General features: G+C 41.5%; 4 protein-coding genes across 5 annotated transcripts; 2 read left to right on the top strand and 2 right to left on the bottom strand.

Annotated features, from left to right (window-relative positions):
- Window positions 1-12: 12 nt before the first annotated feature.
- Window positions 13-2,038, top strand: LOC139568621 (proteasome subunit beta type-3). Its single transcript, XM_071390569.1, has 6 exons — window positions 13-237; window positions 789-973; window positions 1,091-1,198; window positions 1,303-1,480; window positions 1,581-1,675; window positions 1,850-2,038. Exons 1-6 carry the CDS (start codon window positions 235-237, stop codon window positions 1,896-1,898), a joined length of 618 nt encoding a protein of 205 aa, XP_071246670.1. The 5' UTR covers window positions 13-234; the 3' UTR covers window positions 1,899-2,038.
- A 341-nt stretch (window positions 2,039-2,379) lies between these two features.
- LOC139568619 (phosphatidylinositol 5-phosphate 4-kinase type-2 beta-like) lies at window positions 2,380-13,154 on the bottom strand. The gene is made up of 10 exons (XM_071390566.1): window positions 12,495-13,154; window positions 9,640-9,737; window positions 8,341-8,437; window positions 7,500-7,652; window positions 7,051-7,197; window positions 6,178-6,216; window positions 5,328-5,441; window positions 4,813-5,071; window positions 3,621-3,724; window positions 2,380-3,442 (listed from the first exon to the last, which is right to left on the bottom strand). Exons 1-10 carry the CDS (start codon window positions 12,636-12,638, stop codon window positions 3,362-3,364), a joined length of 1,236 nt encoding a protein of 411 aa, XP_071246667.1. The 5' UTR covers window positions 12,639-13,154; the 3' UTR covers window positions 2,380-3,361.
- LOC139568620 (polycomb complex protein BMI-1-like) lies at window positions 12,033-21,560 on the top strand. Of its 2 annotated transcripts, none has more exons than XM_071390568.1 (9): window positions 12,033-12,179; window positions 14,544-14,671; window positions 15,285-15,381; window positions 15,513-15,568; window positions 17,386-17,524; window positions 17,725-17,761; window positions 18,007-18,105; window positions 18,313-18,393; window positions 18,564-19,334. In XM_071390568.1, exons 2-9 carry the CDS (start codon window positions 14,554-14,556, stop codon window positions 18,927-18,929), a joined length of 993 nt encoding a protein of 330 aa, XP_071246669.1. In that variant the 5' UTR covers window positions 12,033-12,179; window positions 14,544-14,553; the 3' UTR covers window positions 18,930-19,334. The 2 variants fall into 2 exon arrangements, with proteins under 2 accessions (XP_071246669.1, XP_071246668.1); XM_071390567.1 differs by lacking the exon at window positions 12,033-12,179 and adding an exon at window positions 13,733-13,845 and having other exon boundaries at window positions 18,564-21,560.
- A 732-nt stretch (window positions 21,561-22,292) lies between these two features.
- LOC139568617 (CDGSH iron-sulfur domain-containing protein 3, mitochondrial-like) lies at window positions 22,293-24,210 on the bottom strand. The gene is made up of 3 exons (XM_071390564.1): window positions 23,830-24,210; window positions 23,035-23,151; window positions 22,293-22,655 (listed from the first exon to the last, which is right to left on the bottom strand). The coding sequence occupies exons 1-3, from the start codon at window positions 23,914-23,916 to the stop codon at window positions 22,443-22,445; spliced, it is 417 nt and encodes a 138-aa protein (XP_071246665.1). The 5' UTR covers window positions 23,917-24,210; the 3' UTR covers window positions 22,293-22,442.
- Between the last annotated feature and the right edge of the window lie 1,024 nt (window positions 24,211-25,234).

The following is a 25,234-nucleotide window of genomic DNA, read 5'->3' as shown; positions in this document are numbered from 1 at the left end:
CATTTGCACACTCCCCTAACCCAACCGTCAATGATAACAACGGTGGCCACCCGGAACTTTTTACAGACCCAATCATCGTGTAGTACCGAATGACGTATCAAACAGCAAGGTTGACTGATTTCCGGCTGTTCCAAATCGTGTAGTCACTGTGGGATTATTATCCGCAGTCATTAAAAATAGTGAACATTTACAAGATATTTCAAGGGCTAGGGAAGACACCTCAACGTATTCACAATGGTAAGATTGTCAATAAATAATGTATTCATGTAGCTAGTACTTGTGGTTCCGTAGATTGGTTTGTAAAACTAGCTCAGCTAACGTTAGCAACCGGCTGCCTAATCAGTTTGGTAGCTAGCATTTAGCTTGCTAACGTTAGCTAGCCATGCCAAAAGTCACCTGCAATGGTAACTAACTTGTTCAACGAAAATATAACTAGCGTTAGGCATTTTCCAAACGTAACTACCACATTAACTCGCAACCTAGTTAGCTATAAACTGGATTATTGTCGCTAACGCTAGTCTATGAATGAGCTGACTAGCTAATGTTAGTACTAGCTGTGTGAAGAGGGATGCAACAACATCATGCAACTTGAGTCTGTTGATGGAAGTTTATAATCTTGACGTTCCTAGCTAATAGTTATGCCAATGTTTCAAGTAATGAAGGTCACCCGTCAAAGTTATTAACTCAATAGTTTGTGATGGAAACAATGTTTGGGTTTTGAAATTGTCCCAGTCACGATTGCTACTTAACTTCTATCCCTCGTCTCCTTCCTTGTCTTCCATCTCCAGTCTATTATGTCCTATAATGGTGGCGCCGTCATGGCGATGAAGGGTAAGCAATGTGTAGCCATTGCAGCAGATCGGAGATTCGGTGTACAGGCTCAGATGGTGACCACAGACTTCCAGAAGATCTTTCCCATGGGAGACAGACTCTACATTGGCCTGGCTGGTCTGGCTACTGACGTACAGACAGTGTAAGTGTGCCTTGGTCCATCAGTGCACCTCTTCTCTCCCAAGTTTTCGAATATTTGGATGGTCAGTGCAACAGATTGACTTTGCAGGTGATATTAATTATCCACTCTATTTAACAGTTCCCAGAGGCTCAAATTCAGATTGAACCTCTATGAGCTGAAGGAGGGGCGTCAGATCAAACCCAAGACATTCATGAGCATGGTCTCCAACCTGCTCTATGAGAGGAGGTGAGTTTACTGATGTGAAGAAGCACGGTATTTCATATACAAGTCTACACTTCCTCCTTGGTGGCAAGTCTGTGATTGATCAAACGTGAATCCCTTTGTCTCAGATTTGGGCCATACTACATTGAGCCTGTGATCGCTGGTCTGGACCCCAAGACCTTTGAGCCATTCATCTGCTCCCTGGACCTGATTGGCTGCCCCATGGTGACAGAGGACTTTGTTGTGAGCGGCACTTGCTCAGAGCAGATGTACGGCATGTGTGAATCTCTCTGGGAGCCAGACATGGTAGGTTATTGTGTACTGTATTGTAAGATAATACATTGAGTGCGATAGTTGACTATGTCTGACTGTCTTTATTTACAATGGTTATTTTTGACACCTGCAGGAACCAGAGGACCTGTTTGAGACCATCTCCCAAGCCATGCTGAATGCAGTGGACAGGGATGCCGTTTCAGGCATGGGTGTCATTGTGCAAGTCATGTAAGCACAGTCATACGTTTCCTTTTCCACTGCCTACATTTTGAATTAAATACTTGCTAAATTTGTAATTAATCTGAGGATTCATACAAATGACATGACATTTAGATGGTGGTCTTTAGTAACGCTCTGGTCAATGTTGTAGTGACAGTACCTTGATTTGACTTATTTTGACAGTGAGAAGGACAAGATCACCACACGTACCCTGAAGGCCCGAATGGATTAAAGCTCCTCTCCCTCTGCTGCTTCAACCCCTCATCTCTACCAACTCCCACTATTTTGTATGAAAATGATAAACACTGCGTGTACTGTTTTTCTTAAAATACTGTTCAATAAAATTAATGACTATTCGTGTTAATGACTCTGGTTTGCCTGGTGTGTTATTTCAGAGCAATTAATGAAAGATGAGGGCTTAACATTATCAGATTATGATAATTGTGTGGATTAATAAAACAGGGAAAGATAGACAGGATAGTCTGCAGCCAAATTCAGTAATCTCATGAGAAGAATAGTCTCCAGGGAATAATCTGAATGAATTGAGCGGCTAAACGGCTATTGTCTGTTGACACTTGTCTCACGCGGAAATTTTGCTGCGCTCTCGATACAGACAGAATAGGTCATTATAATAACCTAATTTAAAACCACCGCTACAAGGCACGAAGGAATGATTTTTGTTAGTCAAAGGTGAGAAAATGAATTAAACTAGATTCAGGAAAGAAGAAAAAACTCCCTTTAATATGTAATGAATCCTTTTCAAGTAACTTTTCTGATCTAATGTCGGTAACAAAACAACTATACAAACACAAATGCTACATTAATGTAAACAAGATATAAAAAATGATTCTTATGGTAATAAAAAAGCATTTGCTTTAGTACTCCCCTTTTTATGTGGATTTTCTTTTACCAACCTCCAAGTTCATGGTAAAAATGTCATAAGTTTTCAGAACAATATGGCAACGTAACATTCAGACATGTTTTTTCTTTTTTAGTCATAATGCTCAGATGCTAAGTTCAGTGGTTTGCCGTTTCAACTAACTGGCGAAGTCATGTACATTTTAGCCATGCATTTTGGTATTGCATTCATTTACGTAAAACCCTTATATATTAATTCATCTCCTGCATTTCCAATTTTGTTACTGTCGGCTGCGGATCTCCTGACAAGTCAAGGAGGCAGAGTTTGTAAACGCCTGTTGGCCACTCGGTCAAAAGATGAATGCGATCTGACCGCTTCTGTGTCTGTGAGAGGTGTGTATGTGTGTCAAAATAATAAAGAACAGACGGTACTAAACAGACTCCTACTGCTGAAGCAGACTCAAGGCATTAGTGAGACAGTTCCCGTGCTGGCGTGAGGACTAGTATAAGGTGGCGGGGGGAGGGTCTCAAATATCCTATAGAACTCTGTTTCACTAGCCTTCCTTGTTGAGCACTCAGACTGAGGAGGCAGAGGGAGTAGGACGTGGGAGGAGAAGAGACGCGTTGCTTTTTTTTTTGAAAGAGTCCGGCGCCCCCTCTCTGTGGGTCAATGGAACAGGCTTGTCGTCTGTGCATCCTTTCAGTCTGTCGTCCCCTGGGTGGGAGGGTAAGGGGTGGGGCTAAGTCAGGTGGGAGTGGCAGGAGGAGCGAGAGAGGGGTGGGTGTGGCTGATGGCTCTATGACAGGATGTGATTGGCTGGGGTAGGAGAGATGATTCTATGACAGGATGTTGGACATAAACTCAAAGAATCTTTTGGAGTACTGCTCTGGGTTTACGGTGGAGATCTCTGCCCCGGCCTGAGGGAGGGACAACAGAGTTCAGTGTAAACATATGCACATTAGAAACATACAACTACAATTTCTGTCATAACACATCTCACAAGATGATCTTCTACTTGAAACTACTATATGATCTAGCATCTTTGTGGCCTAAACACTTGGCTTCATGTTTGGTCAGATCTAGTCCATTACTCACCCCATGTTTCACAGTTTTGGCAGCATGTGCAGCTTTTTTCTTAGCGTCGTAGTGCGTGAGGATGTCGATGATAGCCATGAAGTACACTTCTTTCTTCACAGCACCTACCACAAGGAGCAAAGGAGTATAAATAGCAAGTATTACTTTTCACTGGGCTGTCCCATGATGTCTGTTCTAAAATTAGTTTCATTTTCAAATGTTAATTAAAGATGCACTATACAGAAATTGCTCCAACATTTCCTGGTTGCTTACCCATCTACACACAATAGCCCATAATGACAAAGTGAAAACGTGTTTAGACATTTTTGCAAATGTATTGAAAATGAAATACAGAAATAGCTCATTTACATTAGTATTCACACCCCTGAGTCAATACTTTGTAGAAGTACCGTTGGCAGCAATTACAGCTGTGAGCTTTTCTGGGTAAGTCTCTAAGAGCTTTCCACACCTGGTTTGTACACTTGCCCATTGTTATTAAAAAAATTCTCCAAGCTCTGTCAAATTGGTTGTTAATCACTGCTAGACAACCGTTTTCAGGTCCTTTTTTGCAGTATTATTTAAGTGACTTGTTGCAAAAAGGATGCATGTTTTGGAATATGTTTTATTCTGTACAGGCTTCCTTTTCACTCTGTCATTTAGGTTAGTATTGTGGAATAACTACAATGTTGTTGATCCATCCTCAGTGTTCTATCACAGCCATTAAACCCTGTAACTGTTTTAAAGTCACCATTGGCCTCATGGTGAAATCCCCGAGTGGTTTCCTTCCTCTCCAGTTTGGAAGGACTCCTGTATCTTTGTAGTGACTGGGTGTATTGATACAGCATCCAAAGTGCAATTAATAACTTCACCATTGCTCAAAGGGATATTCAATGTCTGAATTTTGTTTTACCCATCTATCAATAGGTGCCCTTCTTTGCGAGGCATTTCAGCTTTATTTTTTTTATTAATATGTAAACATTTCGAAAAATAAAACATAATTCCACTTCGACATTATGGGCTATTTATTGTGTCTAGGCCAGTGACAAAAAATCTCAAATTTAATCAATTTTAAATTCAGGCTGTAACACAACAAAATGTGGCAAAAGCTAAAGTGTCAATACTTTCTGAATCACTATAGATAGAGAGTTGCACAAATATAGCAAAATTGCATGGAAAAATCACTTGACAAAACTCAAGAAAGAGTGTCTCTTACTGTCGTTGCTCTTGATTGCGTAGACGTCCACGGAGGGGTCAAACTCGCCAGGGCTGAAGAACCCGCCAAAATTGAGGGGGTTCCCAGGGCTGTCTGGAGGGGTGCCGAAGGAGCCGGTGAGTGCTCCTCCCATCCCATCGTTCTCGTACTCCTCCTCCTCTCCTCCTGCCTCCACCTCCATCTCCTCCTGCTCTGCCCGGTCCACATCATGGATCCCCACCAGCAGACTGTAGTCCATGATCTTCAGAGTGGCCAGGAACTGATGTACACAAACGGGAGAGATGTCAGATATTGCAACACATGTTATTTTGGGAAATTTCCCTAGAGGACATTAAACTCACTATTCTTCTATTTGTCAACCTAAAGTCATGTCTTTGTTCACAGGTACTTAGTTGAAACTGGTTGAAAGGACTAGAAACAAAACACAATGTCCATTTACCCGGGTATTTTAACAATGACGACTGTAATGATAATAAAAACGACATCAAATCGAGCAGCCGTGAGACGTCTCCTACCTCTACGTCGCGCTTTAGTTTCTCCAAGAAGTACTTCTTGTTGTCATCTCCTATCTGCAGCTTCTGGCCCTCGTTCAGAAAGTCGTTGTCTTTAAAGGTGGGGAGTTCCTTGGCCTGAGCAGAGTGATAGAAATTAGAATCAAAATATTCTGAGATTGCCACAAAATGACAGAGGTCTTTCTTGCTGTTAATTTTGATGCATGACAAGTAGGGTCATTTGATTTAGTTTCCACTCATTGTCCTCGGATTGACTTTTTAGGGAGAACAACTATTTCAGTTATTTCCTCTTGGTGTAATGGTTAAGACGGTGTGTTTCTCGAGCGATAGGTCCGCAGTACGAATCCGACCAGTGACATTGGCCTCACCAGGTTCTGTCCGTCCCTCACTGGGCGTGAACCAGCAACCTTCTGTTCCCAACAACAACTCAGCAGTCACAAAGCAGTATTACGCACTGCTCTACAAAAGACGTAGCCAGGAAGGGAAATAACTACTTCTAGGTTTCAGAGCGGGTAATGTAACTCGCATGGTGGATACTACTAGCGCACACAGCTAACTATTCCACATGGACTACACTCACCCCCTTTTGACTTCCCCTTCTGCGCAGCATGGACAGCAGTCGGACATGGCCCAACTGTGGATGTGTTATTTCATTTGTGCTTCATTATCATTAGATGGAAAAATCATTACTTCTGCACTTTTCTAAAGGTATTTTGGGCTGTAAATTTGTTTTGTTTTTAGCTGGTTAGTTTGATTCTTTTTTTTATTAGCATGATCCACACAATTATTTTGGGATTCCTGTCATTGTACCCCAACACTCCTCTCATCGTCGTATAAACGTAAATGAACTCACCTTCTCTTTGTCACTGGCTTCCCTTGAGACCGTGGAACCCTGAATGAAAAAAAAAAAAGAAGATAATTCACAGAGATGTCACGGAATTCAGAGTTAGAGACAGACATTCTGTGCATCTTTGTTCCCCCTTTGTTTCTCTTGGACTTGACAGTATCGTTATAACATTGTCATATTTCAGAAAGCAGAATTGTTTCCCCCAGAGAACGCCTGTCAGCCACAGAGGTGTTTGTTGTGAAGGGAAACGATGTTCTGAGAGCCAATAGGCACAGAGGTATGCCGTCACACCTCTATTCTCAGTGTTGTTGCCCATGCACAAAGAGACAGATTTATTGAGCTTTTCCACAAGAGCAGAATTCTTAACCATTTCCCCTTCTAAATAATGAGCTCCCGAGTGGCTCAGCGGTCTAAGGCACTGCATCTCAGTGCAAGATGCGTCACTACAGTCTCTGGTTCGATTCCAGGCTCACATCCAGCCGTGATTGGGAGCCCCATAGGGGGAGCACAATTGGCCCAACGTCGTTCGGGTTTGGCCGGGGGTAGGCCGTCATTGTAAATAAGAATTTGTTCTTAACCGACTTGCCTAGTTAAATAAAGGTTCAAAAAAGAATAATAAAAAAGAATACATCACATAACCAGAAAATAGTCTGTAAATCTAGCCTTAAGTAAGTTTCTGGAGCCTCAAGTTCTACTGGGAACCGGAATACTCTGCAAGCACCCTATGCATTGAGCTTATTATAAATGCCCTTACCCCAATGAGCGCTAACAGTGTTACAGCTGTAAGTGTGCTCCTAGTGCCCTACTGGAGTTAGGGTACTACCAGTAAGTGTTCTCCCAGTTAGTTCCCTCCAAGCTAGTGTGCATATCGACACCTACCTTCAGGTCGTACTTGCGGTGCACGGTCAGACGGTAGCTGAATACATTACGGGTCACCACCATGTACGTCTCAACCCCGTCCACTGTTAGCCGGTACATGCCCAGGAACTGGGGGAGCAGAGTGCTGCCATGACACTCCACTATGAACTGAGGAGACCCAGAGGAGGAGGATGGAAATATAGGGAGAGGAAAGGAGAGAGAGAGGAGGAAGGGGAATGAGTAATGCAAAGGAAACAGTGGGAGAGCTCCAGTAATGAAGTCGGCATAATTGTTAGCTATTACAAAAGGATAGTCCCATCAAATCGGACAATTCAGATATTTCTTCAGCACCACATTGAAAGGTCCTCAATATTCGAAGCCAACATGCTCCCTTCAACATGTACTACATGTATGTTTGTACAGATTTTTATTTTAACGTGTTATACTTGTGCATGTGGTAACTCTCCCACCTGGTGGTACTTCTTGAGGATGTTGTGCATCTCGGCGATGTCTTCGCTGGACACCGTCTTGATGACGAAGCGGTGGTCGTAGCTGGACAGGAAGCGGTTGCCAAAGCGCCCCTGGGAGTCGCTGTTGAGCGGGGCGCTCCTCGTCAGAGAGTTCTGATGACGATCCACCACAGGAGGGAGCCCGGGGGAGGGAGAGACATACAGAGCAGAAAATTGAGGCTTTGACATGAATGAAAAGCCCTCTATAAAGAAAATGCTTCATAATTACTTCACGAGTTAGTAATGGATCAATGGATTTCATTTACATTGAGCTATTCCAAGCTCAAAAAAACCTTCACATAGGGATCCATTTAGCAAGGCTACCAAGATAGTTGAACTTAATGTAACAAACTATGCTTGGTATGATTCTCTAAACACTAAAAACACCCATTGTTTACATGTGATAACTCAGTAAAAAGTATTTTAGTACTTTATCAACAAATGCTGATAAAGACTTACTACATTGGGTTGAAGGATGAAATGCTGATAAAGACTTACTACATTGGGTTGAAGGATGAAATCCAGAGAAAGACTTACTACATTGGGTTGAGGGAAGAATTGGAATCTGCAATGAATCAAACTGGGCAGGGAACAACAGGGGGTTCCCTCTGGTACTCTGATCTGCTCTCTCCTTAACTGTCCTCTACCCTTTTGACATTACCGAGCCGTGCCAAGCAAACGTCTATCCTCAATCTGTCTTTCAGTTCACTACTGTGAACCCATCCTCACTGGTCTTTCTCTTCAGTTAACCCATCCTGCATTCTTCCCCTTAGACATCTCCACACAGGAGACCATGTTTTACCTGGTAATCCTGGTCATCGATGCAGAACCTCTCCCTCAGGTTGCGGAACACCATAGGGCAGTACTCTTTGAATTTAAAGCGGCTGGGCAGGTTCTCTCTGAGAGATACAAGTGTGTTGAAGAGTGTTAATATAAATGAAGAGTGTGTTAGTCCATTAGCAGTCAGAGTGTTGATGTCATCTGAGGAATCATTGGAACAGATCACGGAAATGTGAGAAGCAATTGACCAGCATACTACACTAGAGGTGCTTCACTATGAGGATGATTTGCAATGCAAAGATGCTCAGTTAAGTGTTCAATGAATGTTTTGACTAGAACTCTAGTGTAGTGTAGTGGAGATCGCCAGAGGCATAATCCTGATTTGACTGATGCAGGAAAATAAAAGGCATGTGATATATCAGAAGATGTGTAATAGGCTTATTACCAACCTAAAACAGTCATATAATCATACAGTTTATCCGGGTTTTAAACTCATTAACAGATCATTATTGTCTCAATTTGAGTTTTCTTGGAAAGCTGTGAGTGCTATTACATGACACAATATCAGTACTTGTTACATTACAACTTGTCTAAGTCCTATCAACTGATTTCAGCCAGTTTATGGCTGTGGATTGATTGCATTGTTTGAATGGAATGTTGGCATATTGGCAGTTCACTTGACAAATGTATGGAGTCATTCCTCTTAAACTGTCTGGCTAGCTAAATTCTTCAAATGCATTACTTTACACAATATCTTATCACAGCACTGGCAAATCATGGTTGACCAACTCCCTGACCAAAATGGCTGACTGTTATCCCATCATATGAAGGCTCATGTCCATTCTATTATTCTAATTCTATAGTTAGTCCATGAGCAGAGTCAGAGTGTCTGAGGAACTCACTGGAATAGATAAAGGAAATATGAGAAGCTCTTGACCAGCATACTAGAGGTGCATCACTATGAGGATAATTTCCATTGCAAAGCTGCTCAGTGAAGTGTTCAGTTAATGTTTTGACTACAACTCCAGTGTAGTGGGGATCGCTAGACCCATGGTGAGTTATATTACAGGCGATAGAGGAACTTGATCTTGCTAGTGATTTAAAAGCACACCACGTCATAGACAATTGGGCCAACCAAGCCAAGACCTTCTCTCTCCTAATCAGTAGCATAACATAGTATCAGCAGATTTCAGGTAGTACCGTACTGTATATTTTAGACAATGCAGCTAAATTGGCCTCTTGTTTGAGTTTATATGGGCAGTAATATGGTGTGCAGTAATATGGTATGGCAGGTTGCAAAGTTAGTACACGGGATACCTACTTGTTAAATAGGTGGTTGTCCACTTTGATCTTACTGTAGGCTTTAAAATCATCAGGCATCAGCATTACTGGTACAGGCACGTTACTCAACTCGTTGATCTGAAATAGTGGGGAGATAGAAAGAGCAGGAGATCAGAATAGAACGCTAGAGCAGGTCAACACACTAATCCCCACACCAGACCAAACTGCAGTGAACCAGTGTCTATTTACTGACAATCATTCACTTTGGACCAAAGCGAACTGACAGCAGTGCTCTCTGGCTGAGTCCCTTGTCACACTGTTGATCTTATCTACCGAGACAGATTCACTGTAAGGAACAGACTGATTCCCAGAGAGAGCCCTCTCCATAGATTTATGAACTCCAGACAGTAAGAGGAGTGGCAGGGAGGGAACGTGAATAAATGCTTCAAAGAAAAAAAGGAGACAAGAATGCATCCAGGAGACACAGACGCTGCTAAAATAGGAGAGAAATGGGAAAGTTACCTTGAGGTAGAAAAATAATAGCATACGGAGCACAAACACATTGAGTTGTATGGAATATGCAGGACATAGCCAAGTAGCCTCTCCTAGAGCTGGGGGTTTGAGTTATATCAGGCTCTCTCTGAGACTACTTCAAGGGATAGACTCTCATTCAACTGCCTGACATGCTATGAAAAATCACCATCTAGCATGCCAACAGGTCAATTTTTTTTATTTTAACCTTTAATTTAACTAGAGAAGTCAGTTAAGAACAAATGATTATTTACAATGACGGCCTACACCGGCCAAACACCGCTGGGCCAATTGTGCGCCACCCTATGGGACGCCCGATCACAGCCGATTGTGATACAGCCTGGATTTGAACCAGCGTGTCTGCAGTGATGCCTCAAGCACTGAGATGCAGTGCCATAGACCGCTGTGCCACCCGGGAGCCCAAATTAGTGTGTCCTTCAAAAGTATCATCATATTTATTTTGTCATTAGAGGCATAGCTTAATGCCTTCAGCAGGCAGACACAATCGATATCCTGACTATATGTTGGATTATGTCTAATCAACTTACACACAAAGTTTGATGAAGGTGGTCCTTTGTGGCTCAGTTGGTAGAGCATGGCGTTTGTAAAGCCAGAGTAGTGGGTTCGATTCCCGGGACCACCCATCTGCATGACTGTAAGTTGCGTTAGATAAAAGTGTCTGCTAAATGGCAGATTTTATTATAAGTTTGATGAAGGCTCGTATCAGATTTGAAGATGTAGGTTATTCCCGGTGTTGGAAAGCCTGTAAGGCTGGCATTATCTACCATCAAGACTGAATCTATGTTTTTGAAGGGAGCTTCAATTAAATCTGTGTTTGGCTATATGCTCCAACTGACAAAGGTCTTCTCAGAGCAAAAGCTTAGCTTGGAACCGAATTCATCCCGCTTTGTGACTAGCAGAACGATGTTACGACTGACTACCAAGATGAAATATATTCTGGTTATGAGAGCTTTGAGGAGAAGGCTCTTTGACGTCTTTCTTGTATTAGCCTAAATTAGCCTGCCGCCTACACCTTGAATCTACACCCAGCATCCACCACACACTGAACTTGTCCATGATGATTATTGCAGAATGCATCACAGGATGATTATTGCAGCTTCACTAAATATGCTAATTGGTTCATTAATGACATTGTTTTCTCCATTTGAAGCATGTATTCTTTGCCTGGTCTACAAGAACTGCCTATTTGACTATGGTCTATATTTATCCTTACATAAGGTACTGAAATATACATAAAATAGGCTCAACAAAAACACAGCAAGGAGAGGGGGAAATCAATTGAGAAAGAATAATTACAGACAATCGTACATACAAGATGTAATGTACATGTTAGTGAGAAGGCAACATATTGAAATGCATGCAAACATTGGAAGTGAAATTATGCATTAGCACTGTTATTCAAATTGTGAGTGAAGCGAATCCAAAACTGGGGCATCATATTCATGCCAGAGACATTGATCTGGAGGTGTCAGTCAAGCAGGGAAGGGGGTGTGTTCGCCTACTACTGCTGGCCACAAAAATGGAGCCTTGAAGCTCTCTGCAATGCATTTGGTGATCGCTGCATTCATGTGAGTGAGAAACTTGATCCATTTGGTGAAAAACAGTCTCAATAAAGTATATTTTAGGATGTGTTGAAGACACTGTCCATCCTTTTCCCACTCAAATTAGACTAACTGTGAACCTATTCTTTTTATGGTTGAGTGTTCAAATGTGTACTTCACACTAAACCACATTAAATCAGGCTAGAATCTGCAAATGTTAGATTTGCCGCTTTCTTATTCATTGATGCCTGTAAAACAATAGGCAGGCAGGCTGCGGTTGGGGCTCAATGCAACCTGCTGCTCTCCAACAGTCACACCCCTCTCTGGCCTGCTCTAGACAGAATGAATGCTTAAGGTTGGAGCAGTGCTCACGACCTCCTCTCCAAACCAACCAACTAGCTCACTTCAGACCACCACACATCCCACGTTCTACAGAACAGAAGACGTTATGCAGCTTGTGCCGAATAATTCCTGCATCGTGCGCGGGGTAATGTCAAATGATTATGTTCAACGTCGCAGCTATTTGCTGCACATTTTTAAAGCGTCCGCGACTGGCACACCAAATAGCTAGAATGATACTACATTGATATTCCTGCCTAGGGAGAATGGTGAATGAAGGGTTAACAGCTTTCACCTAAGCATCAGACTAAGTACCTGACTACAGACTACTAGACGATGGATGAGCTCTAAAATTGACTCTGGTCAATCAAGCAGCTGGCTAGCTATCGCGTTACCGTTAGCTATTCAAAACACCACATAGACAAACAAGCTAGCTTGTGAACATGAACAAAAATGCATTTACCGTATGGTTGACACCCCACATTAAAACGCTGAGAATAGGCTCACTTGCACGGAATAATTTCACTTTCTGTCCTATAAAATGTTTCTTTTTCGTCTTCGTTTTGCTAGCGCTCACCGGCGCAACGCTGGTACAGTTGGATGACATGTCTCCTGTTGGGAATAATTTAGGAAACGCAAGACAGCACTGTAATCAAGCAGGCTAGCTGGGTCGTATCACTCCAGACAACGAAATTTACATTAAGAGCGTGATATCTATAAGTGCATTGTCGCATCCAATTTGCAGGGTCTTTGAATCAAATTTGATTCTGTAGTAAATTAACGTGATTGCATGTTGCGCGGTCGCCACCCTTCCTCCCGAGCAGGCCACACGGTTCACTCCGGAGCGGCACACAGACCAGCTGTTGGCATAGATAGCTAGCCAGCCATCTAGCTACAGGCAAGGTTGCCTTTAGCTAAGCCGCAGTCTTCTTTGAGAAGTAATACACTCTTGGTGGACGACTCCTCTCCTTTCTGGTGTCGTCTGCTACCCACAACGATTTGAGGTGATTTTATTTAGAGGTTAGTAATCCCATTATGATGCGCCTGAGATTGTTGTCACCAGTTTTGGGGTCTCCTCAAGATGGCGTCTAGACTGAACGTCGCAAAGCGAAGTGCGCCCCCAAGAGGCAGAGAGTAGAAGCGCGCGTACTGTAGTTGGTACCTTGAAAGTGTGAGGCAGCGACATTTTGGTGAGAAAATCAGTATATCTCTGTATTTGTAAAAGCTGCTGATGGCAAAATGAATACAATGAATCAGATATCAGGATTTCTCATAGAGTAAATGTGTCATTCATACTGAATGGTGATGAAGCAGAAAAGGCATACATTTCATGTGTAGGCCTATGCTATAAAGCTTACACATTTTACAGTCAAGTTGACCCGCAAAATCCTACAATAAATCCAATAATATAGTTATCAATGGTCTGTAGTAAAAACTTCAGCATTGTCTCTAGGGGAGCATTGTCTAGGGGGGCGTGGTTTTCCGTCTAGGACTGGTTGTCAAAATAGAAAATGTATGCAATGTATGCAATACACACTCCTTCATGAGTGTGGTTAATGTATAGAGAGGAGGGTGTTTTAGTGACTTATCCGCGAGAGTTGTATTTTTTTTAAATAAAATGTTGCAAATACAATGTATATGGCAAGCGGCAGGGACTGAAAATAATATCACGTGACCATAATGGGCGGTCCTCTGACTATGTGGGGGAAAAAAAGCCATTTTCTGGCGCTGCTGCAAGATCTAACGTTAACCAACTCAAAATAATTTACCTGTATCCACGTCGGGAGGTACGGGCGCTTTTCATGTCAAATCAGGTAGGAAGCAAAGGCATCAATTGTTTTTATTCGCATATCGCGATGCACAGGTACATCAACACACAAACTGAGGTACTCGGTGTTATGTTTGGATTCTCTCTTGTTCGTTTCTCATATCCAGTCCTGTCACAGAATTTAAGATGGCTGCTTTGTTTTCCACTCTCCATCTAAGCTTATTTTTCGTCTGTCTTTACATAGTTTTTATAAAGAATGTCTATAATGCATAAGAACCAACTGGTATAGGAGGGGGCTCATTGTGGGTCTTCTCGGGGTTTGGGGTACGTGCCTCCCCGTGCACAGGCCCCACTGGGGTATTCGGGTCTAGACTAGAGCAGTTCCAAACGTATTTTGTTACATTGGTGGATGGGGAAATATCTAAAAAACAACCAGGCTGGAAATAATTACTAAATAAATGGTCATATACTAGTAGCCATTCTGTGTAGTAGCTATGACACTGGTACACTACAAGAAGCATAACTGCTTCTAGCAAAAACAAGTGATCCATATTATTATAGACAATGTCAGTGGACCACGTCAATATGTCAGTACACATTTTGTATGTATAGGCCTTGTGTTGGAAAACAATTCAACAACAGCAGAAAAGGTCACTAAATGTGTCATGTACTTTAGTGGTTCAAATCTTGCTACCCAATAAATGATCTAAGTAATTCTTTGTCTGATGGTTGTTTTTTTTGCAGATCCTTCCAGATGGATAAAATGCAACCCAGTCGGCTAAAAATCACAGAGCTGAATCCTAACCTGGTATGCCCACTGTGTGTGGGCTACTTCATCGATGCCACAACCATCGTGGAGTGCTTGCACTCATGTAAGATTCCTAAGTCCACTGCATTATTCAAAATTTGGTCCTGGTCAGTCCCTGGATGGGAGACCAGGTGCTGCTGGAAGTGGTGTTGGAGGGCCAGTAGGAGGCACTCTTTCCTCTGGTCTAAAAAATATCCCAATGCCCCAGGGCAGTGATTGGGGACACTGCCCTGTGTAGGGTGCCGTCTTTCAGATGGGACGTTAAACGGGTGTCCTGACTCTCTGAGGTCATTAAAGATCCCATGGCACTTGTCGTAAGAGTAGGGGTGTTAACCCCGGTGTCCTGGCTAAATTCCCAATCTGGCCCTCAAACCATCACGGTCACCTAATAATCCCCAGTTTACAATTGGCTCATTCATCCCCCTCCTCTCCCCTGTAACTATTCCCCAGGTCGTTGCTGTAAATGAGAACGTGTTCTCAGTCAACTTACCTGGTAAAATAACGGATAAATAAAATAAATTAATGAATATGAACCAATAATAACATTATTAGTATATGGGCTAGAGTATATGGCCTATAAACTGACGTAGAAAAGGAATGTAGATTTACAATGCATTTTCTTTTCATAAAATGTCATACAGTAAGTCACTTGCATTAAGTCTGTCTTCTTACTCCAGTCTGCAAGACGTGCATTGTTGCCTTCCTGGAAACAAACAAGTTCTGCCCCAGATGTGATGTGCAAGTACACAAGACGTGTCCACAGCTCAGCATCAGGTTAGTCACATTGCATGTGTGTGTGTGCGCACTTCTCTCTCGGTGTACCTATGTTATTATGCATCTATAAGTGCAACCAACATGCTTTTATCTTTAGTAAGTGGCTTTATCATTTGCATATCCTTTCCCAGGTCAGACAAAACTCTACAGGACATTGTATACAAGTTGGTGCCTGGATTATTCAAAGGTAAGACTATATCTCTTGAGTAAGGGGGTGGGTTTTCTATACAAATACTGAACAAAAATATAAAACGCAACTATATCAAAGATTTTACTGAGTTACAGTTCATAGAAGGAAGTCGGTCAATTTAAATAAATGTATTAGGCCCTAATCTATGGATTTCACATGACTGGGCAGGGGCACAGCCACTGGGGAGCCACGCCAAGCCAATCCGAATGAGTTTTTCCCCCAAAAAGCACTTTATTAAAGCCAGAAATACTCCTCAGCACCCCCTCCCCCTCAGAGGTTGAAGAAGTCGGATATGAAGGTCTTGGGCTGGCGTGGTTACTCATGGTCTGTGGTTGTAAGACCTTTTTTATGGGGTAGATCAGTTTTAATATTGAAGATAGATTGTGGCTTCTATCACTAATTGTCTGCATCATTTCCAATACCCCATTTAAAAAAAATATATATATAGCTGTCATCAAGGCAAAAGGTGGCTACTTTGAAGAATTTCAAATATAAAATATATTTAGATTTTTTTAAACACTTTTTTGGTTACTACATGATTACATATGTGTTAATTCATAGTTTTGATGTCTTCACTATTGTTCTACAATGTAGAAAATAGTACAAATAAAGAAAAACCCTGGAATGAGTAGGTGTGTCCAAACTTTTGACTGGTACTGTATGTGTATATATATATCTCATACTATTGGTTGCTAGAATTGTGTATAATAATTTTTATTAAACTTTCGCTGTCATTTTGTGCATCAGTTCATAAACCATGTGCAATGGAATCAGTGCATCGCTAATCTCTTCCCAACTATTTTGCAATCTGAATGGCACAGCTGTACATTTTTTGGTCCTTAAATGAAACTGGTATACTTTTTTATCGCAATTTTCTTTAACCAATTTTGGTCTTCAATGCAGGGCCGACAGACAGGTTCCTTTCTCCCCCTTCTACTTGCCTCTTCCATTTTTTTGTGGTAATGCTGCAATTAGTTGGTTGTAATTTTGGATAGAGCAGACATTTCCATATATTTTTGTTAGCTGCTAGTGTAACTCCACCAGTCCTATTTATGATATAATTTACAAAGATTATACTGTTTTTATTTTTTTCTCTCCAAAAATGTTTATTTGAGTTTAACATAATATTTTTTGTAATATTTGTTCAGTCTTTTCTGGTGGATTAAACTGAAATTGCAACCAACTTTAAGACTATAGCAAATAACTATAATAAAAAATAGCAAATAACCGAAGGTGAGAGGTTGTAATCTGTTAGATGTACTGCCAAATTCTCTAAAACAACGTATGAGGTGGCTTATGGTAGCGAAATTAACATTCAATTCTTTGGCAACATTCCTGCAGTCAGCATGCCAATTGTATGCTCCATCAAAACTTGAGACATATGTGGAATTGTGTTGTGGCCTTTTATTGTCCCCAAGCACAAAGTGCACCTGTGTAATGGTCATGCTGTTTAATCTGCTTCTTGATATGCCACACCTGTTAGGTGGATGGAGTATCTTGGCAAAGGAGAAATGCTCACTAACAGGGATGTAAACAAATGTTTGCACAAAATTTGAGAGAAGTACGTTTTTTGTGCGTATGGAAAATTTGAGATATTGTATTTCAGCTCATGAAAAATGGGACCAACACTTTACATGTTGCATTTATATTTGTGTTCAGTGTACATTGCAGTATTTTACAACAAGCATATTTAGTGATAATTACAGTGTAATAAGCCTGTTTTATTAAAGTTGCCCCCTTTAATAATTAATTAAAAGCGAACACGTGCCAATGTCTTTTTCACTCTAATGACTTTATTGTTTTGTTTACTTCAGATGAGATGAAACGAAGGCGGGACTTCTACACAAACCAGGAAAACCAACACCTGGAGCCAGGAGAAGTGGTGGAGGAGCCGACTATTATTGCAGAAGATGAAATCATCAGTCTCTCCATTCAGTTCCATGAGAAGAACAAGTAAGTTCTAGAATGTGTGATCTCTTAATCTTTTTCATGCAACCAATTAGATAGGATGTTTCTGTTTCCTATAGTATAGAACAGACCAAATGTGTTACAGTAGGGCTGTATCTCTATGTGCTAATACGTTTTAACATGAAGCTGGGTCAAAACAAAGCTATGCTCATCTTAACCCATGCTGTTTTTCAATTTGCTTATAGAAGTGACACACAACCTGTGGATACAGAAGGAGACAATGTGAGTGATTCAACCATAAAATGCTAACCCAATATACATGCTAATGTCAATTTGTCATCCACACTCTCTAAATGATAATAAATGCCATTTAGCATACGCTTTTAAAAGCGACTGTCATGCGCGCATACATTGCAAGCGCCATGCTCTACCAACTGAGCCATACAGGACCTTTCATATTATGTCCTGCCCTTAACCTCTAGTTATAAATCTGTTTTAACCACACGTACTGTTCTCTTCATTTTCAGACCAACAGCAAACGCTTCCTGCAATGCCCGGCAGCCATGACAGTCCTGCACTTAGCCAAGTTCCTGCGTAGCAAGATGGACATTCCAAACACCTTACGGGTAATTGCTACAGGCTCCATAGAAAGCCATAGTATACACTAACAACCACTTTGTCTCAATACTGTATTTTAGTGACAAGCTGCATTCCTATACAGTAGATTATGCATGCTTTCGCTTAGGTGGACTAGCCCTACTATTCCCATACTTCACGCCCTTCTCTTGGACCTGTGTGCTATTAATGTGTAATAATGCTCTCTACCTTGACAGATTGAAGTGCTGTACGCTGATGAGCCCTTAAAGGACTACTACACGCTGATGGATATTGCCTACATGTATTCTTGGCGACGTGTAAGTGCCAACTGACACACTGGCTATAACAACAACACTGACCAAGCTTCAGTTGTCACTTCCAACCCTAATCCCAACTTCACTAAACATCTACGTTGCTAGGTCCTAGGATCTGAGTGGTCTTTCACGTGTCTGGAGAGTTCTCATCTTCTCTCTGTGACTCTTTGCAGAATGGCCCCCTCCCCCTGCAGTACTGGGTCAAGCCCACCCGGAAGCGTCGAAGGCTGTCCCAAGGTGCCGCCCAGGCCCACTCCGACGGTGTCAACACAAGCCCCACCTCTGAGAGCGACTCCCACAGCGACAAGGCCCTGAGCCCGGCTGGTCAGGCCTCCACCCTGCCCAGCCCTGCCCTCCGAGGCCAACCCTCTACCCTTCAGATCCCCAGCGGTACCACAGGACCCAACGGTACTCAACGGCTCCCTCTAGCCTCCAAGTCAGGGAGCAACGCCCGCAAGGTGAACGTCAACGGCAAAAGCAATGGAGCAGCGACTGAGACTAGGGGAGGGGACAAAGGGGCGGTATCACCCCCAACCTAAATCTGATACATCCCAGAAACATGGAGAGTGGAACGGAATTGCCCCAAAATGTCAGAGTAGCCCCTCAATGGACCAATGGACAGACAAGGAGAAAATCTGCCAAGAGAGTACTGAGGGAGAGGGCGATTGTGATCAGTAAAAAGACTGTCAAGTGCAGCCAAATAGACATTTCATTTCAATGTGTGTGTGTCTGTGTGTTAGAGTAAAACATACATACAAAATGTACAATATGTATCCAATGTGAGCATTCGTACATACCTGGTCATGTATATAGAGTATCTTTTATACAGGATATTGTAATTGTTTTGTAACTGTATAATATGCAGTCGGTTCAACTATTCCTTCCCCCAAGTCTTCACAATTAATTTGGCTTTAAAATATCAATTGACAAAATGCTGAATGGCATTGCGATGCGATTGTCTGTCTGTATGGGTATGTAATATATACACATATACACAAATACTCCGACACAGTTGAAGTCAGAAGTTTACATACACCTTAGCCAAATATATTTAAACTCAGTTTTTCACAATTCCTGACATTTAATCCGAGTAAAAATGTCCTGTCCTAGGTCAGTTAGGATCACCACTTTATTTTAAGAATGTGAAATGTCAGAATAATAGTAGAGAGAATGATTTATTTCAGCTTTTATTTCTTTCATCACATTCCCAGTGGGTCAGAAGTTTACATACACTCAATTAGTATTTGGTAGCATTGCCTTTAAATTGTTTAAATTGGGTCAAACATTTCAAGGTAGCCTTCCACAAGCTTCCCACAATAAGTTGGGTGAATTTTGGCCCATTCCTCCTAACAGAGCTGGTGTAACTGAGTCATTTTTGTAGGCCTCCTTGCTCGCACACACTTTTTCAGTTCTGCCCACAGATATTCTATGGGATTGAGGTCAGGTCTTTATGATGGCCACTCCAATACCTTGACTTTGTTGTCCTTAAGCTATTTGCCACAACTTTGGAAGTATGCTTGGGGTCATTGTCCATTTGGAAGACCCATTTGCGACCAAGCTTTTAACTTCCTGACTGATGTTTTGAGATGTTGCTTCAATATTACCACAGAATTTCCCTCACTCATGATGCCATCTATTTTGTGAAGTGCACCAGTCCCTCCTGCAGCAAAGCACCCCCACAACATGATGCTGCAACCCCCGTGCTTCACGGTTGGGATGGTGTTCTTCGGCTTGCAAGCATCCCCCCTTTTTTTCTCCTAACATAACGATGGTCATTATGGCCAACCAGTTCTATTTTTGTTTCATCAGACCAGAGGACATTTCTCCAAAAAGTACAATCTTTGTCCCAGTGTGCAGTTGCAAACCGTAGTCTTGCTTTTTTATGGCGGTTTTGGAGCAGCGGCTTCTTCCTTGCTGAGTGGCCTTTCCGGTTATGCCGATATAGGACTCGTTTTACTGTGGATATAGATACTTTTGTAACTGTTTCCTCCAGCATCTTCACAAGGTTCTTTGCTGTTGTTCTGGGATTGATTTGCACTTTTCGCACCAAAGTCTGTTCATATCTAGGAGACAGAACGCGTCTCCTTCCTGAGAGGTATGACGGCTGCATGATCCCATGGTGTTTCTACTTGCGTACAATTGTTTGTATAGATGAACGTGGTATCTTCAGGCGTTTGGAAACTGTCCCCAAGGATGAACCAGACTTGTGGAGGTCTACAATTTTTTTTCTGAGGTCTTGGCTGATTTTCTTTTGATTTTCCAATGATGTCAAGCAAAGAGGCAGTGAGTTTGAAGGTAGGCCTTGAAATACATCCACAGGTACATCCACAGGTACACCTCCAATTGACTCAAATGATGTCAATTAGCCTATCGGAAGCTTCTAAAGCCATGACATCATTTTCTGGAATTTCCCAAGCTGTTTAAAGGCACAGTCAACTTGGTGTATGACCCACTGGAATTGTGATGCAGTGAATTATAAGTGAAATAATCTGTCTGTAAACAATTGTTGGGAAAATTACTTTTGTCATGCACAAAGTAGATGTCCTAACCGACTTGCCAAAATGATAGTTTGTTAACAAGAAATTTGTGGAGTGGTTGAAAAACGAGTTTTAATGACTCCAACCTAAGTGTATGTAAACTTCCGACTTCAACTGTATATATGTGTGTGTGTGTATATATATAACTAGAAATATAAAGGCAAGATCTGTCTTCTTGCCATCAGTCATACTGTATATAATAACTCTGGTGTATGTAGATAGATGCAGTACTTTCAACTGGTAATGGCCCCAATCACCAAGGACAATAGATACAGTATGTACGAAACGTTTGATGCACTTTCTTTGAAATGCAGATCACAGTATGCGAGTACTAAACTTCCCTGTGCTTTGACATTAGAAAAGCCATTATATTTATCAAGCCTCAAGCAGCACTACAATCGTCTGAAAAACGTAGCTTACCGTACGTTTGTCAGCATTACATACCGGTACCTGTTCTACTCACATGAAGAGAAATTAGTTCAAAGGGAATTGTATATCTGACCATGTACACCATGTTGTATTTTCATACACTTTTGACATTCCCTCGATGTATATTTTGACCATTCAATGATATTATTCTAAAATATCAGCCATATGTGCATGTTTAGGTCATTAAAATGTTTACTTGCTTGGTTTTGAGTACGGTGTCCCATTCTGATACATTTTTGAGTTATATTCTTGAGTAGTTCAAATATCAGAACTTGCCAGTGCTCCTGTGATAAGTCTCCATTTGGACCTTTAATACATAAATCTGTTACATTGCTATCAACAGCAATTCATGAGTAGCAGAGCTTTAAATCATGTATTATCATTATGCTGCTATTTAGGAATGTTTAACTTGATTTTAAGTTGGGATCCACGGCAACTATATGCTCTCCAAAGAATCTGTGGATTTTCATGACTTTAAGGCAGAGGATGTCGTACTGACTTCAAGGCAGAGGATGTCATACTGCCTTGTTGACAACATGACCAAGCAGCAGGTAGCCTGGTGGTTAGAGAGGTGAGACAGTGGCCGGAGGGTTGCGAGTTTGAATATCGGGTCATACTGGAAAGATCTGGCGGGAAGTGAGCTGGCAACCATTGGTTGCTGGTATCAAATTCCTAGATGCCATTTGCCTGGTGTTGTGCCCTTGAGAAAGGCACTTAACCCTCACAACAACAGCTCCCCGAGTGCCCAGCAACTCTCCAAAACCTGTATGTGTGTCTTTCGGAGGGGTTGGGATGAAAGCGGTTATATTTTTTTACTCATTAATTAACTTAGTTTAAAAACGATCATCATATATCAGCTATATGAACTTGCCAGACGCCAGCATGTTTCTCAAAAGAATGCATGGTTTAAGAAAAAAAAATAAGAATGACAAAATGTGTATTGAAATAGTATGCCATTATTTATTCCCTTATGGACAGTGACAAAACATAAATGCCTCTGTCCATTTATCAAAAAAAATGTTTTTGTCAACAAGTGATTTATGAACAATGAATATAGGCAGTACAGTTATAAGGAAATTAGCTGCGTCATGCCATTTTTTTAAAGTTATTCATTTTAAACACTTTTTTCACTGAGCTGACTAGATGCCGGAAGATGACCTTGAAATGTGTGCCATCGCAGTAAGGTGCATTTTTGGTTTGCTTACAGGCACACAGCATAAGGGTGCTGTCCTTCTCGGGAGTGAAGTGTCGTGGAGAGATGCTGGGTGCTTTAGTCTTGTGAGCACCGTCACAGAAGGGCTGCCAGAGAAAGGGCGAGAGCGAGAGAGAGCGAGAGAAAGACTGTCAGTGCTATTGTTTCACTGATTTAAATGAGTTAATTATAGCACAGATTACAATCTGAGACATTATTCTCATGTAGAAGACCTAAAAAGAGCATACTCTACATCACTACTGCTGGAAAAGGAAAGGGTTAATATTGCGTAAATTTTGGCTCATCAGTCCTAATCCTTTATTATTATTTTTTTACATTCAATGCTTTGAACTAGAACTCTGCTACCTGACCCGAGCCCGACATACATCGGGTTAGGGTCGGGCCTGTTTTTTTCCCTCGATATCTAGGGTACAGGCTAGAGCCCTGCATGGGCATGAATTTTAACATTCAATACCTAACACCCACCTGTTTCTTGCTATGTCCACAGGCACACCAGACGTAGCGTTTGCCTCCAGTCACTTTCACCCTGAAAGGCATCTTGGCAGCGACAACAGGCTTATTGGTCTGAGTGGAGCACTGCATCTGAGGAAGTAGTAGTTTAGATTAGTCACACAATAATAGTGCATTGCTTAGTCTTGTCATATGACAGCAGTGTTGATCCTGGCACTGAGAACTCATGGTGCAGTGGTTCCCCAATGCTGGAAGGGGGGCCTGAGTTAAAAATATTTTTTTGTTCCAACCCAGCAATAGGAGAGTTTACTATCTGAATGTAACTTGGAATTTGGTAGCCTATTCAGTGGACCTGCCAAATTACTGTTGAACTTTGCTTTAGATCAATTATTTCATTAAAGATTGAGATTGAATGGCACAATGCTGCTTCACTGCCTTACGAATGGCATATCTGTGCCATAGGTGAATAAGGTGTTCTCTAATGACTATGCAGGTTTTCTTTGAACAACTTCCCTTCCTTTATCTACTATGAACAACATGTTGCTATTTCATACAATGCCTTACAATTTGTCTTTAAACGCTAGAATCTAGATTTATATATATATTTTATTCAAATGCACATGTCAACAGTAATACTTTGATAATCATATCGTCTATTTGAACTATTTTAGTGAGGCTTTATAGAGAGGCTGGAATCCAGATCGCCACAGAAAGCTGCCAAAAGGTGTTATTCTGTAACTATTGCACTTGCAGTCAATACTCACAAGCGACCTATATACAAACATTGATTTTCCTTGACTTTATACTTACCCTTGAACTGGCAACAGCCGCAAATAGCCGAGATTGCCTCAAAGTTGCCGTGGTCCCATTACGCATTGTTCCTAAGATCACGTTCATTCTTCCTGAAAATGCACGCGAACGTCTTAGTACATTTCCCTGTAGACGGTTTAGCCTTTTTAGTAAAGCTGCCTCCTAAGAAAAGTCAGAGAAAACAATCTCCAGTAGCTTTCACTCCACCCTTTTCACACAAAAAACAACATTAAAAAGACAAATTAGACCACGCACAACAAGTATTAACTTCCAAATGGGCTTATACCGCCAATGACAATGATTGTAGCACAGACAGGTAAGCTATTGGCATGTAAATGTCAACAGACGCCCCTAGGGCGAAGTTCACTACCATACAAGTCATCACCAATCATAGAGAATGAAAGAGGCCTCTAGTGGCCAAAAGGCAGTTTTGGCATGGGCTGCGCCATTGAGGGTTTCCGTCATACTTACGCCATTTTAAAGTCGTCAAATTAGTCAACTGGGTGGGTTTTCCTATGGGTTGTAGCCTCAATGGCGCTTCCTATGCTGTCACAGACGCTATAATGTACAGATATAAAGAGGAATCCTCTATCTAGGGGTGAAAGTAGAATACATTTATTCACTGTATGGGACCTCCTATATGTGCAAACATGTTTATGGGCCTAATCATATAATTACATATAGAATCCTTATTAATTCAATAGGATCTCTGTGGGCTTAGTCGTAAAGATTTGTCATTGAATTTTTTTTAAAGTATGACCTTTTATTGTGGCATAAACACAAGCAGTCATGATATTTTCATCTGATTGTCAAATAATCACTTCAAAATGCTCCTTTAACTAGACTACCTGCACACGTTCATCCACTTGCAAAATATTTCCAGCCTCCAACAGTGTTGAATGGAAAGAGACATCTGTTACACAAAACACCATAAAGTCTAATGACGTTTTTGGATTCCATTAGGCCAGAATTGGTGCGTCCACTGCTGTCCGTGAGTGTCTCAGTGTCAGCCACTCATCTCTGCCTTGGCAAAAATGTCAGTATTCTCATCTAACCACATCGCATTTCGGATCGTAGGCTATACCACCTGTTTTCAAGTCCATTCACTAACTTTTCATGGCTCTGACATGCGGTAATTATACAAAGTGGTGTATTAGCATAGATTAATATTTTTTTGCTCATGTTTTACCGATATAGCCTACCCCCACTATTTATTTTGCCAGGACCATACCGCCTTAACTTTCACCTCTGTCTCTATCTATCTCTATGTCACCAATCCTACATGTCTTCTTGTAGAGGTGCTCCTGAGCCACCTGGCCATGTTGGCAAGAGCTGCATTATAACAAATTCTACAGACCATAAAATGTATTGTACTACAACATTTAAATAACCTCGAGAATGCAGT

The sequence above is a fragment of the Salvelinus alpinus genome, chromosome 2 (genome assembly GCF_045679555.1).
Source record: "Salvelinus alpinus chromosome 2, SLU_Salpinus.1, whole genome shotgun sequence".
Lineage (NCBI taxonomy): Eukaryota > Metazoa > Chordata > Actinopteri > Salmoniformes > Salmonidae > Salvelinus > Salvelinus alpinus.
This window is presented reverse-complemented; position numbering and strand designations above follow the sequence as displayed.